General features: G+C 52.7%; 1 protein-coding gene across 6 annotated transcripts in view; it reads right to left on the reverse strand.

Moving 5' to 3' along the window:
• DHRS3 (dehydrogenase/reductase 3) overlaps positions 1 to 16,460 on the reverse strand; it is a 46,638-nt gene that overhangs the window by 6,596 nt on the left and 23,582 nt on the right. For 5 of the 6 annotated variants that reach the window (XM_053575745.1, XM_053575748.1, XM_053575749.1 and 2 more), the window contains 3 exons: positions 2,239 to 2,382; positions 1,473 to 1,592; positions 919 to 1,157 (listed from right to left, as the gene is read on the reverse strand). In XM_053575745.1, the coding sequence (XP_053431720.1) occupies positions 919 to 1,157; positions 1,473 to 1,592; positions 2,239 to 2,382 (503 nt within the window). Of the gene's footprint in view, positions 1 to 918; positions 1,158 to 1,472; positions 1,593 to 2,238; positions 2,383 to 14,810; positions 14,919 to 16,460 lie in introns of those variants that run through there. The other variant, XM_053575747.1, reaches the window with a different exon arrangement.

The raw sequence follows: 16,460 nt of genomic DNA on the forward strand, positions 1-16,460 counted from the left end.
TTCCCCATCACCCTTACTTTTGGACACAGGGGAAGCATATTACTATGTGAAGGCAGATTATCATATGCTGGATTATAAAAAAGCCCAGAGAAAATAGTTTGTGGGTAATTCTCATTTTTCACTGATCCATAACCACACGGCCCCCCACAACCGCAGGATGATACAGCTGTAGACTGTAGGCAACATGCCTGGTGGGGTTCCAAGCCTGATCCCACTGTATTCTCTCTGCAGAACCGAGACATTCTCATCACCCCACTTCACAGATTTGCTGTAAAGGCCAGAGCAGGACGGATCAGACCCAATACACACCATGCATCACAGCTGTTGGGGGGAGGTCACTGAATGTGAGCTCACTGAGGTCTCCATCCCCCTGGCCTTAACTGGTCTGGAGAAGGAGTGGCTGGGCCTCATGTTTCTTTAAATTGAGCTATAATGTGCACACAATAGAAGGCCTACATCTTAAGCATATGGCTTGATTAAGTTTTACCTATTTAACCACCACCCACCTAGAGTGAGAACAGAGCACATTTGTAGACGGTTCCCTTGGGTTCCCCAGGGCAGCCAGTAGTCTGATCTCCATCACCATAACCTGGTTTTGCCTGTTTTAGAACCTCATACAAATGGAATCGTGCAGACGTATTCTTTTGTCTCTAGCTCCCTCCACTCACGCTGAACCTGTGTCAATGCCCCATCCGCTTTCTCTCGCTGGGCAGAGTCCAGGCCTGGCTCCCTGTACCAGCTCCCTGAACCAAGAAGCAGGGCCCTCGCCTGCCGTGGCATCCCACTGTCTTGTAGATGGCAAATTGGGAGGGGTGTTGTTGAGCTCAAGCCAAAGGCAAAGGGCTTCTGGATTATGTGCTATCAGGGCTCTCTTGCTACCAATGGCCGGTCCCCGAGGCTGGTGCCCTGCTCACTGACCTGACCCTCATGCCCTGGAACATCTCGGTGCTGGTGTGGAAGGGCAGCACCGTGGTGGCACTGACGCCCGGACAGTCCAGCAGCCCCAGGGTCAGGCTCTCCATGAAGGCGAAGGCCGACGCTTTGGACGTGCAGTAGTCGATGGCCCCGGGGATGGCAGACAGCGCCAGTACGGAGTTGAGGCACACGATGTGGCCGTTCCGCAGCTCCAGCATGCGCGGCAAGAAGGCCTTGGTGGTCTGAGGGTGGAGGGGGCATCAGTGCGGAGCGGCCGCAGCTTCCAACATCCCCGCCACTCCCCCTCACTCGGGAGAACAGCCCACCCCAGACACATTCGCTGGGGCGGGGGGCCGAGGGCTCCCCTGCAGAACACTGAGCTCATGTTCTAGGTCTGATGCCTCCTGGGGGTGCACATTCCTTTTAGCTGGCCACCTTGTCCTTGGACAACCCTGCTGGCCAGAGTCCAAGCCCTGGTGTGCCTCTCCTTCTAGCCCCTCCGCCCCCCAGGCTCCCTGTCATGCCCAGGGCTGGCTCTGGCTCGAGATGGCTCTTACCCAAAACTGTCCCAACGTGTTGATGTGCTGGGACTTGAGGAGGGCGTCATCGTCACTGTCCATCAGGCTCTTCCCGTGGACCACAGCAGCATTGTTCACCAGGATGGTGATGTCACCCACCTGCGGGGGACAAGAGGCTGTGGGGGGGCCATGAGGGTAGCCAGCCCCAAGGGGTCTGCCTATGTAGGTATGTGGACTTGTCCCCCTGCCACCCCACTAGCCATGGGGCCTTGGGAAACCACATCACCTCTCTGAGTGCCAGTCTTGATTTGTGAGATGGGGACAGTGCCACAGCAGGGCTGTTCTGAGGAGTGGAAATAATTTTTGCCACAAAACGTCCTTGGCACACAGCATATTTATAATAAATGGGGTTATTGTTACATAAAAATAGTTGACATCACCACGTGCCAGACATGTAACAGGGTGGCTTTTGCTGGAGTTCACTGACACATATACTCAGCGCAAATGGCTGCCTGGAGTCAGAAGAGGGATATACCCAGAGGGCAATAGAACATTCAGCAGGATCTTAGGAAGAAACCCACAAAGTCTACACGTCCAGGAGGACTATAGGTTACTAATCCTGTTACGTAATCAGCCCTAACCCTGTCCACTTGGTCCGGCTTCACGGGAGAGTCCCCAAAGGTGCCCTGCGCACAGCCATTCTACCGTCACAAGGCTCTCTCCTGGGTCACATGAGGATGTTCTCACTGGCTGGCATTGGCCTGTGGTTGGCTGCACTGAGGACAGACCCTTCCAGGCTGCTCACCCTCTCCCGGACAGCCTTGGCCGTCTGGTACACTTCCTCCCGGTTGCCCACATCACAGATGAAATAGTGGCACTCCGTGCCCATCTGCTGAATCTCCTCCGTTGTCTCCTTCAGGCATTTCTCAGTACGGCCCCAGAGAACAATCTGGAAGGAGAGAATAACAGCACTGAATGAGGCAGTGGCCACTAAGCAAGCCATAGGGATTCAATGACTGCTGTCAGAAATTCCGTATTTAAATAATTTGTCTTGAGGCCAGGTACAGTGGCTCACGCCTGTAATCCTAGAATTCTGGGAGGCTGAGGCAGGTGGATTGCCTGAGCTCAGGAGCTTGAGACCAGCCCGAGCCAGAGCAAGAACCTGGCTGTAAAAAATTGCTGGGCATTGCAGCAAGTGCTGGTAGTCCTAGCTACTTGGGAGGCTGAGGAAGAAGGATGGTTGAGCCCAAGAGTTTAAAGTTGCTCTGAGCTGTGATGCCATGACACTCTACCCAGGGTGATTAGAATGAGAGTCTGTCTCAAAAAATAAAATAAAATAATTTGTCTTTAAATTACTGGCCTCCCTGACCTTACCCAAATATAAAGTACACCAAGCAAAAATAACAATATGCATTTTTAAAGGGACATGGCCTACTCTTTAGTAAACCAGTAGTTTCTCAGCCCACTTAGGATCAGTGGATATGTTATTTATAAGTCTGTCTTTCTTTTTTTTTTAGAGATAGAGTCTCACTTTATCGCCCTTGGTAGAGTGTCACAGCTCACAGCAACCTCTAACTCCTAGGCTAAAGCGATTCTCTTGTCTCAGCTTCCTAAGTAGCTGTGACTACAGGTGCCCGTCACAATGCCCAGCTATTTTTTGGTTGCAGTTTGGTCAGGGCTAGGTTCAAACCGGCCACCCTCGGTATGTGGGGCCGGCGGCCTACTCACTGAGCCACAAGCGCCGCCCCCTATGTCTGTGTTCTTAAATCCACTTTACAGATGAAAAAATCTGAGGCTCAGAGAGATGAATAACCCTCCCCACTGAACTACAGATGCTGCCCATTTGCAGGTCTTTCTTGCATATTCCTTCTAGCAGGCCACCTTCTGCTGGCCCAACTCTGGTGACCCCCAGAGCTGTTTGTGTGCAGCAGCCCCTCACACCCTTGGTTAGGAACCAGTGGCCTTCTCACCAGTTAGCTTCAGAGCCAGCTATTAGGGTAGACCGGGCAGTGCACAGAGGCCAGGAGAACGTCCCCCTAGCTGCAGCCCTCCAGAAAAGCAGCGGGGAGTCTCCTGAATAGCAGAAACTGAGGCCTCACCCAGCAGGTAATAAATGTGGGCTCATTACGCCAGGAGGTGACCTTAGCAGGACCAATAAAGGTTTGGACAACTTTATGAATGGCCGGCTCATAAAAGGCTCAGAAGAGAGGCCCGCTAATTCCCAACCTTGACCTACAGGAGCACAGCACATGTCCTCTTGACATGTGGGGAGTGGGGGGTGGACAGGGAGGCCTTCCCTGGCAGAAGGGCCCTGGATTGGACGACAGGGGAGACTGACTGGAAACCCTAACTAAGAATCAGCCCAACCAGCACTGAGAGGGGAGGGCTAGGGCTGGACCCTGCTCAGGACAATGGCAGAGAAACGGAAAGCACCAATGGGTTTCTATTTTTGTTTCTTTCCCTTCTTTAAAAAATTATCAGGCTGGGCGTGGTAGCTCATACCTATAATCCTAGCACTCTGGGAGGCCAAGGTGGGGAGACTGCTTGAGCTCAGGAGTTCGAGACCAGCCTGAACAGGAGTGAGACCCTGTCTCTACTAAAAACATAAAAACTAGCTGGGCATTGTGGCAGGCACCTATAGTCCCAGCTACGCAGGAGGCCGAGGCAAGAGGATTGTGAGCTATGATGCCACAGCACGGTCCCCCGGGTGACAAGGTAAGACTCTGCCTCAAAAACAAAGCAAAAAACCCTCGTATAGAAACCCCAATATTTGAAAGCAATAAAAGGGATAAATGTTACATCTAATTCCATCGTATTTTCTTACCCTAAAAGCTACTAGTGAGAACAAAAAGGCTGCTATGGGAAGGCAGGTATTTGAAACTGGGGGTTACAGATGGAAACCAATTGATTTCTCTGCTTTGCTATGTCACATGGTACAGCGAAAAGTCCTACAGATGGGGGACTGCTGGGTTTAACATTTAGCAGCTGCTAAACATGCACCTCAGAACTGTCAGTTAAACAGAAAGGGCACAAGATGGGCTGAGCAGGGGACACACAAATATTCGGATGCCCTCCACTGGATTTTTTTTTTTTTTTTTTGAGATAGTCTCACTATGCCACCCTCAGTATAGTGCAGTGGCGTCACAGCTCACAGCAACCTCAAACTCTTGGGCTTAAGCGATTCTCTTGCCTTAGCTTCCCAAGTGGCTCGGGCTACAGGTACCCACCACCATGCCTGGCTATTTTTGTTGTTGTTGCAGCTGTCATTGTTGTTTAACTGGCCGGGGCTGGGTTCGAACCTGCCAACCTCAGTGCATGTGGCTGGCGCTGTAACCACTGTGCTATGGGTGCCAAGCCATGGATTTGATTTTTTAATTAAGAGTTTTAAAAACTTAAACATTTCATTAAAAAAAATGAAAGCGTTCTGTCAACCCCTAAAACAGCTCTGGGAAAGCCCAATTTAAAGATCCCATTTAGTCCAACCACCTTATTTTAACTGAAGTCTTTAAATGCAAGAAGGGCTTCACCAGGAAGGAGTCTACCAGTTGCTCTCCATGACCATAGTAGTCCATCAGGGACAAATGGACTGCAATTAAAAAGGCTCCAAGGGACACTTGTCTGTTGAACTAAAAACAGACTGAGCATTTGTTTGTCCAGGAGAGCCCGAGAGGTTAGTTCACAGAGAAGGAAGGGGGCATTTGTTCCCTGTGTGTGTAGCTCCAGGAAAGCAATTTGGTGAAGGCATCCCCACTCCATGGGACCCCACCCTCACCTTGCAGCCACTGTCATCCAGGTTTCCTTGTCTATCCTCCTGGTACTCCATCCACCTGTCCATCCATCTGCCCTTCCATCCATCAGTTCACGCGGCTGCCTGCCCACCCATCCATCTACCTGTTCGTCTACCAACCATCTGCCCATCCCACCTCTACCCATCCATCTGTCTGTCCATCTGGCTGCCTGTCCACTCACCCATCTACCTATTCAGCCACACACTATCCACCCATCCCTCTACCCCTCTATCTGTCCACCTACCCTTCCTGCCTTCTACCCTCCCCCTCCATCCTGTTTCTGAGAGTGTGAGCCCAAGGGGATGCTAATCCTTGGTCTTCCTTCTCCTGTTATTTCCTGCCTAACCCCATCACATCCCTGGCTCATGTGGGTAACCGGACCACAGGGCTTGCACAATTCCTGAGGGCCTAAGGCAGGGAGAGAGGGAAAGCTTATAGCTGGGAGGCTTGCTGGGAGGTACAGGGCTCAGACGCCTGGGAGGGCAAGCGATTGCCCCAGAGGGGTCCGCAGCAGTGGTCCCCATGGGGTACCTTCCGCTCCAGGAAGCCTGGGCTTGCTTCTTGGCACAGGCAGGTGGGCCTGGGGCTTCCTGGCCCCAGATAACGGCACTCTTTCTGGGCCCCTGATTCCTGGGTAAGGCAAGGAGGCTGGGGTCTGAAGCTTCCTGTGGTCTGACTGAGAAACCTGCAGTCAGGGAACCAGGGAGACCAGCATCGTTTCCTGGGTGGGGAGACCCCCTGGAGAGGAAGCTAGTGGGTGAGGCGCCGGGATGAAGGCTTGTGCCCCGTCGTGTCGGACGGCAGGGCTGGCCACCCTGCCTACCCCCACCACATGGCAGGGCCCTAGGGCTGGAGGACGCTCCGCTGGGCTAGGGGCATGGCCCCCTCTCCCCAGCACCGAGATAGCTTTGTCTCTCTCCCTGCTCAGCCCCCATCCTGCTGGCCTGGGAGCCCTTCTGTCTTGTCCATTGTCACAGCATGTGCTCTTTGTTGAATGAACGAATGGAAGTTGCCACAAGTGAGAGGACAGCCGGGAGGCCGGGTTTCCCCAGAGCATGGAAACCACTCCGGGTGGGGCTGAGAGGCGAGGAGCCGGCGCCCGGCGGGCTGCCATGTGGGTGCCCTGCCAGGCGCTTCTGTGGGCAGCTCTGTGAGTGTGTCTCTGAGTGTGTGTCTGCGTACCTCTCAGGGACTGTCTCTGCCTATGTCTGTGTCTCTGCGTGTCCCCATGTGTGTCCTGGGCGTCTCTGACTGTCTCTGTGTCTGTGTCTCTGCGTGTCCCCGTCTGTGTCCTGTGCGTCTCTGACTGTCTCTGTGTCTGCGTCTCTGCGTGTCCCCGACTGTGTGTCCTGGGCGTCTCTATCTCTGTGTCTGTGTCTCTGCGTGTCCCCGAGTGTGTGTCCTGGGCGTCTGTGCACTGTTGTGTTTCCTCAGGTCCTTTGGTGGCTGCTCAGGGTTTGCTCAGGGTCCCCAGGGAGCTGGGCTGGGCGACCAGCTTTGTCCAAGGTGAAGGGGTGGCCAGGGTGAGAGAGCCAAGTGGAGGACACGGCCCTTTCCTGGTAGCTGTTGCCCGGGAGCCACCCCGGCTACTGATCCTTCCTGGCCCCTCCTCCCCTCAGTCCCTTGCCCCGAGCCCTCTGGGGAATCTGAGTCACTGACCAGGAAACTGGCAGGCGTAGTTCAGCAGGCCTGCCCAGGTGGCTTCTGCCAGGGTCACCTGGGGGTGACCCAGACGGCGGGCAGGACGGGAGTCCGGCCCAGCCCTGGCAGGTGGGTGTCTGAAGGTGTGTGGGGTGGGAAGCCTGCGGAGATACAGATTTATAATATGAGCCCTGGAAACCCAACCTGGCGTCCTCTTTGTGAACTCTCAGGACAGGGAGCTGGGGAGGGTCAGGGGCCCGGAATTTACTCTTAATAGAGTTTACAAAGGGGCGGTGCCTGTGGCTCAAAGGAGTAGGGCGCCTCCCCCATATGCCGGAGGAGGCAGGTTCAAACCCAGCCCCAGCCAAAAATCACAAAAAAAGAAAGAAAGAGAGTTTACAAAATTAGGCTGGAGCGGCTGGACACTTCATAGCCGCTTCTCCCCTCAGGGGCACATAGTGGGCCAATGTCCCCCTTCTTCACCCTGTGACCAGGCAGGGGGCGCGGGGCAGGGGGAGACCCTGGCCTCGTGTTAGAGGTGTAGCCCTTTCCCGCCTCACCCAGAGCTGGCCTGAACCCCTCAGCGGCCCCATGCCCCGAAGGCGGTTATTATCTACTTTCATAGCTCAGGAAACCATGGCGCAAAGGAATCAAGCAACTCACCCAACGTCCCCCTCAGTGTGTGGTGGTGGCAGGATTTGATCCCAGGGCCGGGGGCCCTTCACAAACATCCCTGAACCCCAGGCACAGCGGACAGCCTGAGATTTGAGAATGTTACTCCCGTCCCATGACATGGGGCACGTGGCACTCACTCGTGCCCAGCGGGCCCTTCTCATACCCTCTTCACACCCATAACAGCCCTGCCCATCCACCTGCCAGGACTTCATGGGGAGCCCGATATGGGATGAACGCTGTGCCCAGTGCTGGGGAATCCAACAGAGATGGAAACAAATGTGGTTCTGCCTCAGGGAGTCCAATTCCAACAGGAGAGGACAGAAAACAACCAGTCACAAATTATGGCAAGTAGGGTAAAGAATCAACAAGGGGCCAGGCACAGTGGCTCACACCTGTAATCCTAGCACTTTGGGAGGCTGAAGTGGAAAGAACGCTTGCGGACAAGAGTTCAAGACCAGCCTGGGCAAGAGCAAGACCCCCGTCTCTACCAAAAATAGCCAGGGATGGTGGCGTATGCCTGTAGTCCCAGCTACTCAGGAAGCTGAAGCGGGAGGATCGCTTGAGCCCAGGAGTCTGAGAGAGTTTGACGTTGCTGCAAGCTGTGATCACAACACTGTACTCTAGCAGGGGTGACAGAGTGAAACCCTGTCTCCAAAACAAAAAAGAACCAATGAGGAGCTTTGCTTAAATTGGGGGACTTAAGAGGCAGTCATATTATGCCCATTTTACAGAAAAGCAAACTACAGCTCAGAGACGCTAAATACCTTTTCTGAGGTCACACAGGAACTGAATGACCAAAGTCTTGGATTTTGAACCAAAGTCTTGTCTGGCTCTATAGGCTGCCAGCTACAGCACCACCAATCATTCTCCTATAGGAGAAAATGCGTCTCCTCTCTTCAAGGGGTGCTGTGGAGATTAAGCCTGCAGAAGCTGGTACCCGCTGAGTGTTCAGTTTGCTCTCTACTGGTGCCTCCCAGGAGCAGGAAAACCTGAGAAAATCTCAGCACTGTGTGGGGATACACTCTCTCGTAAGGGTCACCACAGGGGAAATGCTCAGGGGCCTCACGTTCAGACAGGAGCGGTGCAGCCTTATCCATGCAGGATAATCTCAGCTCTGAAAACCTAACAGATGAATGACAGCCAGCAGGCTAGAGAGGGAGAGGAGCATCTCATGGCAGGGTCACAGCTGACTTTTGTTTGTTTCTTTATATGCAAAATGTCTCTAAAGATCCAGCACTGCTATCTGTGACTTTTTTCTTTTTCTTCTGAGACAGAGTCTTACTCTGTCATCCTGGGTAGTGTGCCATGGCATCATAGCTCACAGCAACCTCAAACTCCTGGGTTTGAGTGATCCTCCTGCCTCAGCCTCCTGAGTATCTGGGATTACAGGTACCTACCACCTTGCCTGGCTGGTTTTTCTATTTTTTGTTTTGTTTTGTTTTGAGACAGAGTCTCGTATTGTCACCCTCAGTAAAGTGCTATGCCATCATAGTTCACAGCAACCTTAAACTCTTAGGCTCAAGTGATTCTCTTGCCTCAGCCTCTCAAGTGGCTGGGAATACAGGTGCCCACTACAACATCCAGCTAGTTTTAGAGACAGGTTCTCACTGGCTCAGGATGGTCTCAAACTGGTGAGCTCAGGCAATCCACCTGCCTCGGCCTTCCAGAGTGCTAGGATTACAGGTGTGAGCCACCACACCTGGCTAGTTTTTCTATTTTTAGTAGAGACAGAGTTTCTCTCTTGCTCAGGCTGGTCTCAAACCCCTGAACTCAGGTGAATCACTCAACTAGGCCTCCCAGAGTGCTAGGATTACAGGTGTGAGCCACCACGCCCAGCCTGTCTGTGACCTTTAATACAGAAAGCAGAACAGAAGCTTCCCCAGACACGGGTAACTCAGCACTGCAGGCCCCACCCTGGCTTGTCCCCCAGTGCCCTAGTGGTGCCCTTTAGGGCTCCTGTCCACTGTGAGGTGACTGTCTATTAGCATCTCTCTCCCCACCACTGAGGAGGGAGCCTATGGGGTATCCAGAGTTCCCAGTCTATATTTCTCATTATATGATGCACGTCACTGTGTGCATGCTGTCACTGCGTTGGAGTCCACCTGTCCCTTGGAGTTGGGAACTAAATCCCCTCCATTCTGGGCTCTCTGTGTCGCTGCCTAGCATCTAGCATAGACTGTTTTTGCTGTTTTAAATGCCCAGGCTACTGGTGGACTCCTATTCATTCTGCAAAACCCTGCATGAATACCCCCTTAGTTCTGAAGCCTCCTGGCTGCTCCTTTCATTCTCCCTACAACAACAGCAGAAGTACTCTCAATGGCTGGCATCTGCTGACCACTTGCCATGGGCCAGGCCCTATGCCGAATACATCTGAATGTTTTTTCCTTTCATCCTCACACCCCATGAGGTGGGTACCCTTATCTTCCCCATTTTATAAGTGAGCCTCAGATGATAAAGTGACTTGTCCAGGGTCACACATAGGGCTGTGTGACTCAGAACCCCTGATCCTCACTGCGGACATTAGCCATTGTTTGTTCCCCCACCAGCACACAGAGGTGAGCAAGCCGACCTATTTGTGAACAGCCCTGCATTTTCCATGAGCTTTCAAGGTCCTCCAGGGAATCGTGTTCATCTTGTAACCCAGCATCCACCTCCTGCCACGCACCGAATAGGAGCTCACCTAAGGTCACGCAGCACTGCCCCAGGAGGCCTCTAGAAAACTCTACTGACCAGGGAAAGCTGAGTGCCTCATCTTTACCCAGTCTTGCCTTCCTAGCCCAGAGGGGTTGTGCTAATGCCTGGACTTGGCTTTCATTCCTCAAGTTCAGCTGTGGAGCACCGTCCCACCAGTGATATGAGCCGGGTGGTCTCTGATGGGTCCCAGGAGAAGCATCTGTTTATAATTGGCAGCCTCAGAAAGATCCAAGTCCCCAGGCAGGTCTTTGGTAGGCCAGCTCATGTCCCACAGGCCCTGTTTTGTAACTGGATTGGTGCTGAGCTGGCTTTTCAGACAGAAAGAAAATACCCAACAGAGACTCCAAACCACAGCAGGCTGGGTGGTGGGGTGGGAAGGTCACAGTTTGGAGGGTACTCAGCTCTCTGCTCCTAGGTCCTCTGGCAGGAGGATATTAACAAAAATCCATCCTTGTGGCCAAATGAAGATGAGCAAACAAAATTTAGTCTGTAATGCACCCGCTGTTAAAGTGTGGTGCTGAATAGAAGCGGGTGAGTTTCTGTGCAGCCCAGGTTCAAATCTGAACCTTCCCCCCTTTCACATCCCTGTCTGTTTCCAGATATACGCCATGTCTTTAGTAACATGGCCCAGAACATGGGCTCTGGAGCTAGACTGCTAGGGTTCAATTCTTTTTTTTTTAGAGACAAAGTTTCACTTTATTGCCCTCAGTAGAGTGCTGTGGCATCACAGCTCACAGCAACCTCCAATTCCTGGGCTTAGGTGATTCTCTTGCCTCAGCCTCCCAAGTAGCTGGGACTACAGGTGCCCGCCACAACAACCAGCTATTTTTTTGTTGCAGTTTGGCCGGGGCTGGGTTTGAACCTGCCACCCTCCGTATATGGGGCCGGCGCCTTACTCACTGAGCCACAGGCACCGCCCTGGGGTTCAATTCTTTGATCTACCACTTAAGAGATACATGAATTTAAGCTTCTATGAATTAAGGTTTAAAACATCCACTTTGGGCTGCTCACACCTGTAATCCTAGCACTCAGGGAGGCCAAGGTGGGTGGATTGCCTCAGTTCAGGAGTTTGAGACCAGCGTGAGCAAGAGCGAGACCCGGTCTTTAAAAATAGCTGGGCATTGTGGCAAGCCCCTATGGTTCCAGCTACTCTGGAGGCTGAGGCAAGAGAATCACTTCAGCTCAGGAGTTTGAGGTGGCTGTGAGCTATTATGCCATGGGCTCTATCCAGGGCAATAAAGTGAGACTCTTGTCTCAAAAAAACCAAAAACAACAAAAAATAATAACATCCACTTTGAAGGGTAGTCGGGAGGATTAAAACAGAGCAGAATAAATGCCACCTTCTATTATTAAATTAGTAGTAGCAGGACAGAAACAGAAATAGATGCCCCTTGCTCAAGGGAAATCCCTCCACCCCACAAAAACGGAGTCCCTGGGGTGACAGTTGCCTGGAAGGCCTTTTAGGAGGATCTATGTCTTGTCTGCCTTAGACACAGCCTTGACTTCGGCAGAGCCACAGGATCTATGGATCTCTCGGTCCCCTTCTGTAGAGACCTAGAGACGGGCTGTCAAAACCGCCCACCTGCAAGGTGAGCTATGGTTCATCAGTTCAGCAAGGAGAGCTTTTCAAGCTGAGCCCTGGGGAACCTCAGGGGTTCCAGTGAGGAGCCTCTGGGGCTGGTGAGGGGTGAGGGGGTTGGTGGACATTGTCCCAGGTCTCTCCACCCCCTGCCCAGTCACCAGAGCAGCTGCACTTTAGTAAGGCTTCTAGAACAGCCATCTCTACAAAGACTCTGTTGCTAAAAATTAGAGCAGTTCGATGCTCCTATTCTGGGGCTGCAGCCTGCCCCCTTCCATTCCTAGGAACCTTTCTTTCTAGGAATGAGCCCCAGTGGGATCCCTCTAGCTGTCACCCACCAGAAGTGCTGGCCTGTCACCAGGGCACACCCAACAAGCCTTCCGGCCCTTCTTCTTCCAAAGACAACCTTTCAATCTGGATCTGTAGTGACTGGGTACTGCCTCCAGACATGTCCTTCCACCCCCCTCACCCTCTGTGTCCAGGCCCTGTCGGGTGGAAGGACAGGGACGGCACAGATCACTAGATTTGGTGGCTCTGCCCCAGTCAAGGCTGTGTCTAGGGGAGGCAAGACATAGATCCCCAATGGGGTTTCCCAGGCAACTATCACCCCAACAAGATATGGGGATCGTCTATTAGCAAGATCTGTTGCTGTGTTAACAATAACAACAGCTGGCATATTTGTGCAGCCTTGGGTTTATCGCAGGTATCCCGCGGCCGATCCCAGGAGGTCAGAGGGGACAAAGCTGCTGGGCTTCTCCGTGAGGGACTGAAGCTAGACCCTCAGATGTCCTTCCTGTCCTGTGCCCGAGTCGCTAAGCACTGAAACACCAGGCAGACCACGTAGCCCTGTGAAAAATGCTCTCACGACTTCCCATGTTGGCCCCGCTGAGAATGTTTTGGCTACCGCTGGCTCAGCTGCTGAAGATTGCTATGAAGCTCCTCAAATTAGATCGGTCAGTGGTGTCGCCCTTCAAGCCTCTGATCACATTGTAGAGCAGAGCAGGGACTTCCTCCAGGCGGACATCCAGCCTAGATCCGGCTCCTTGGGAGGCCCAGGAATGACGGCGAGCTCTCACTCGTGTGCAGGACTCACTAGCTGGCCGCGCCAGGCACAGTGCCAGTGCAGTCTGCCCTCCAGTCCCCTGACAGCTCCAGGAGGGTGCACCATGCCAGTCTCATCAGCAAGAACCACAGGCGCCGAGGGACTATACCACTGACTCCGAGTTGCTTAACTGGCAAGTGGTGGAGCTGGACCTCATCCTACACAGTCTGATTCCCAAACCTTTACCCTCGGCCACTGATTTCACCTGCAGGCGCAAAGGGACGCCTTTGATATGAAATGACATATCTATGGATTGTGGCACAGATGCCATGTGCTGGGTGGAGAGACACCCTTCTCCCAGGCAGATGCCATCCTGCCTAGGCTTGGCACATGGTCCTAATGACCAAGTGGTTATGACATAGGTGACAGGGATGCTCCTTGCCCCTCTGTAAGAATACTGGAAGCCTCATGTGACTTATGTGGGAAGACAGGTGAGGACAAGTGATGTTATTCTACGCACAGGTCAGCACGGTGCCTGGGACAGTTGGCTATGGAGAGGGGTGTAGGACATGCCAGGAGAGTCCTTGGTCTCCAAGTGGGCATGGAGGGACAAGCCCGTACTACCGCCACCACAGCTAACAGATTCTGGGGCCCTCACTGTGTGCCGGGCTCTGCTCTGGGCACTTAGGTTTAGTCCTCACTATTATTCAGGGGGTGGACAGTGGGCTGATTTGTGTCCCTCAATAAGTTGTGTCTAAGTCTAACCCTTGGCACCTGTGAATGTGACCTTATTTGGAAAAAGGGTCTTTGCAGTTGTAATGAAGGGTGTTAAGGTGAGATCACCCAGGATTAGGATGGGCCCTAAATCCAATGACTGCCGTCCCATTTGTGAGAGTCAGAAGAGAGACATACAGAGCAGGGCCAGGCCACATGCAGACCGAGGCAGAGAGTGCGGTGATGCAGCCACGAAGCCAGGCAATGCTGAGAGCTGCCAGGAAGAGCCCAGGAAGGGGCTGCCCCTGTGCAGGGATCGGCCCTGCCACCACCTTGATTTGGACTTCAGCCCCAGCAAGGAGAGAGAATAAATCTGTTGTTTTGTGCCACCCAGCTTGTGGCCATTTATTGTGATAGCCCCAGGGAACAAACACAGGTGGGTCACGACCTTAATTCAAAGGATGAGGGCCAGAGAGGACCCAGGTTCCTGAGGCCACTAAGCAAGGGAGCCTGCTGTCTCTTCCACCACGGAGTCACTGTCCCACATTCCGTGCATTCTCTGACCTTGCACTGACTCCACCAACAAACCCTGCCAGTCTGATCTCTGAGATCCAGAAGCTTCTCACTACTTCTCATCTCCTCCACGACTGCCACCTGGGCCTTGCCCCACCGCCCTTCCCCTGGACCTCAGCGACTGGACCTCAGCAACTGTCCTTGCTTCTTCCCTTGCTCTAGGGCTCCTGTCTCAGTCTATTCTCAAGGCAGCAGAGATCCTTCTAGAAGACTGATTTTCAACCGGTGTGCTATGAGAGGATCTTAGGTGTGCCTCGAAAAAGTTTAAACATCATAATTAAATTACTTTTGAAAGAAGCTCAAAGCACACTAAGTATATTCTTTTTCTTACCTTTTTTTAATCAACATAATTTAAATGTACTGCAGAAGTTTAGCTGTAGGTTCAAGTATGCTGTGAGATAAAAAAGGTTGAAAAACACTGTTCTAGAACGAGTCAGACCTTGTCACTCTGCTCATGACTCCTGATGGCTCACCTCACTGAGTGGTAGCTAGCATTTACTGTGACTACAGGCCCTTTCCTTCCCAATCTGTCCCCTTCTCTCTGTCCTCCCCTCCTAGGGCTCACACTTCTCCTCAGGACCTTTGCACTGGCTGCTCTCTGTTCTCTCCCCCCCCCAACCTTTTCACAGGGCACCTCTTTTCTTATAGTTTCTACTCAAGGGTCTCTTTACCTGAGAGGTCTTCATGTAAAATGTCCTTGACCCCACCAACGCCAGCTCTCCAGCCCTTGCTCGCCTTTTATTATATTTCCTAGTTCTTTTCCAGTTGCTGAGACATGCGTGTCTCCCCTGGGATGGGTATCTCATGTTCCTGAGGATAGACAGCACCCCCTCAAGCCTTTAAACCACTCTGCCAAGAGCCAGTATCCGTAGCTGCTCAAAAACCTCATCCCTGGGTGAGATTCCTGCAAACCTTTGGTTCTGGGGCCACTGGGACCCTCCAGGGAAATAATCATGAAGGTTGACTCTAAGCCAGGTGAGAACAACTGCTCACTTCCAGCCAGAAACCCAAGGGTTGAAGTTTCTTTTTATAAACACTCAGAGCCTACAAGACTGGCCCAAGGGCTGCAACTCCTCCTGCCACCACACTCTTGGCAAAACACATGGGTGGAGAAACTCCAGCTAGAGTCACTGGCTGAAGCCCCATGAACTTTGCACCAGGTCTAAAGGCTGGTTCTCCTGGTGGAGACTGTCAGGTGATCTTGGGGTGGGGGTGCCAAGAAAGGAAGGGAGGAATCAGAATTTGCAGCCCACCTTTGAAGCACTGTGCATACCACCTTCAGTGAAACCATCCTGCAAAATAGAGTCTGTCGCTCAGGCAGGCTGCACTCCCAGAAGCTTCAAAGCAACACTTGACTTTGGACTCCAAAGCCAACCTCTTTTAATACCCCCATTCTGCCTCATTCATTAATTCATTAAAGGAGTATTGCTCAGATCATGGCTTTAGGCCGGGCAGTGTTAGAGGCCCTGAAATACAGCATCCCATTTTTGTGGCGTTTGTGTGGTAAGTTGGGGGAGACTACACACATGAACACATGACTATATGATCTACAGAGGTGGCCAAAAGCGCCCAGTAGGAACACACAGCTTTGAGGGGGTTGGTGATAATGAGCAGAAGTGGTTTTAGATAGGAAGCAAGGAAGGCCTCCTATCAATTTATCACCTTAGACAATTTATCACCTTATCTAAGGCCTGGGAGGAATGAAGGAGGGAATGATGCAGATGTCTGGGGGAAGGGCATTCCAGGCAGCAGGAAAAGCAAGTGCAAAGGCCCTGGGGTAGGAATGAGCTTCCACAGCAAGGAGTGGGATGAGACCAGCTACAGCACAGCTTTGCTATTCCAGGAGAGAGATGGGAGCAGCTTGGGAGGGTTGTGAGAAGAGAAATGACAGCCTCTGACTTGGCTTTTGGAACAAATTGTGGCTGCTGGGAGTTTGGAACAGGGGTGGGAACCAGGCCGGTGGGTGGGGGCCATTTAGTAGCTGCTGTACATAGAGGCCACAGATGTGCTAGCCAGAGGGGGCTGGGCGCTGCCTACAGAGTCCACGGGGACCCCAAAGGGCTTGGCGTGAGAAAATAGAAGAAGTGAGGGGGGAAGTGAGGGTTGCTATTCACGGAGCCTCAGCGCCTCCTTCTCTTGGAAAGGTTGCCTTCAGGAAGTCCCAGGTGGGAAAGAAGAGAACCCCAGGTTCCTTCAGCTTCCAGAACACTCGGCTTAAGCAGAGGGCAGGGGGAAGGGAGACGTGAGTGAGGAAACAGTTCCAGGTGGCAGGGGCAGCTCCCCAGGAAGAGGCTGCCCACGGCCAAGCAGGCCAGCAACCC

Source organism: Nycticebus coucang, chromosome 22, assembly GCF_027406575.1.
Source record: "Nycticebus coucang isolate mNycCou1 chromosome 22, mNycCou1.pri, whole genome shotgun sequence".
In the NCBI taxonomy this organism is placed as follows: Eukaryota; Metazoa; Chordata; class Mammalia; order Primates; family Lorisidae; genus Nycticebus; species Nycticebus coucang.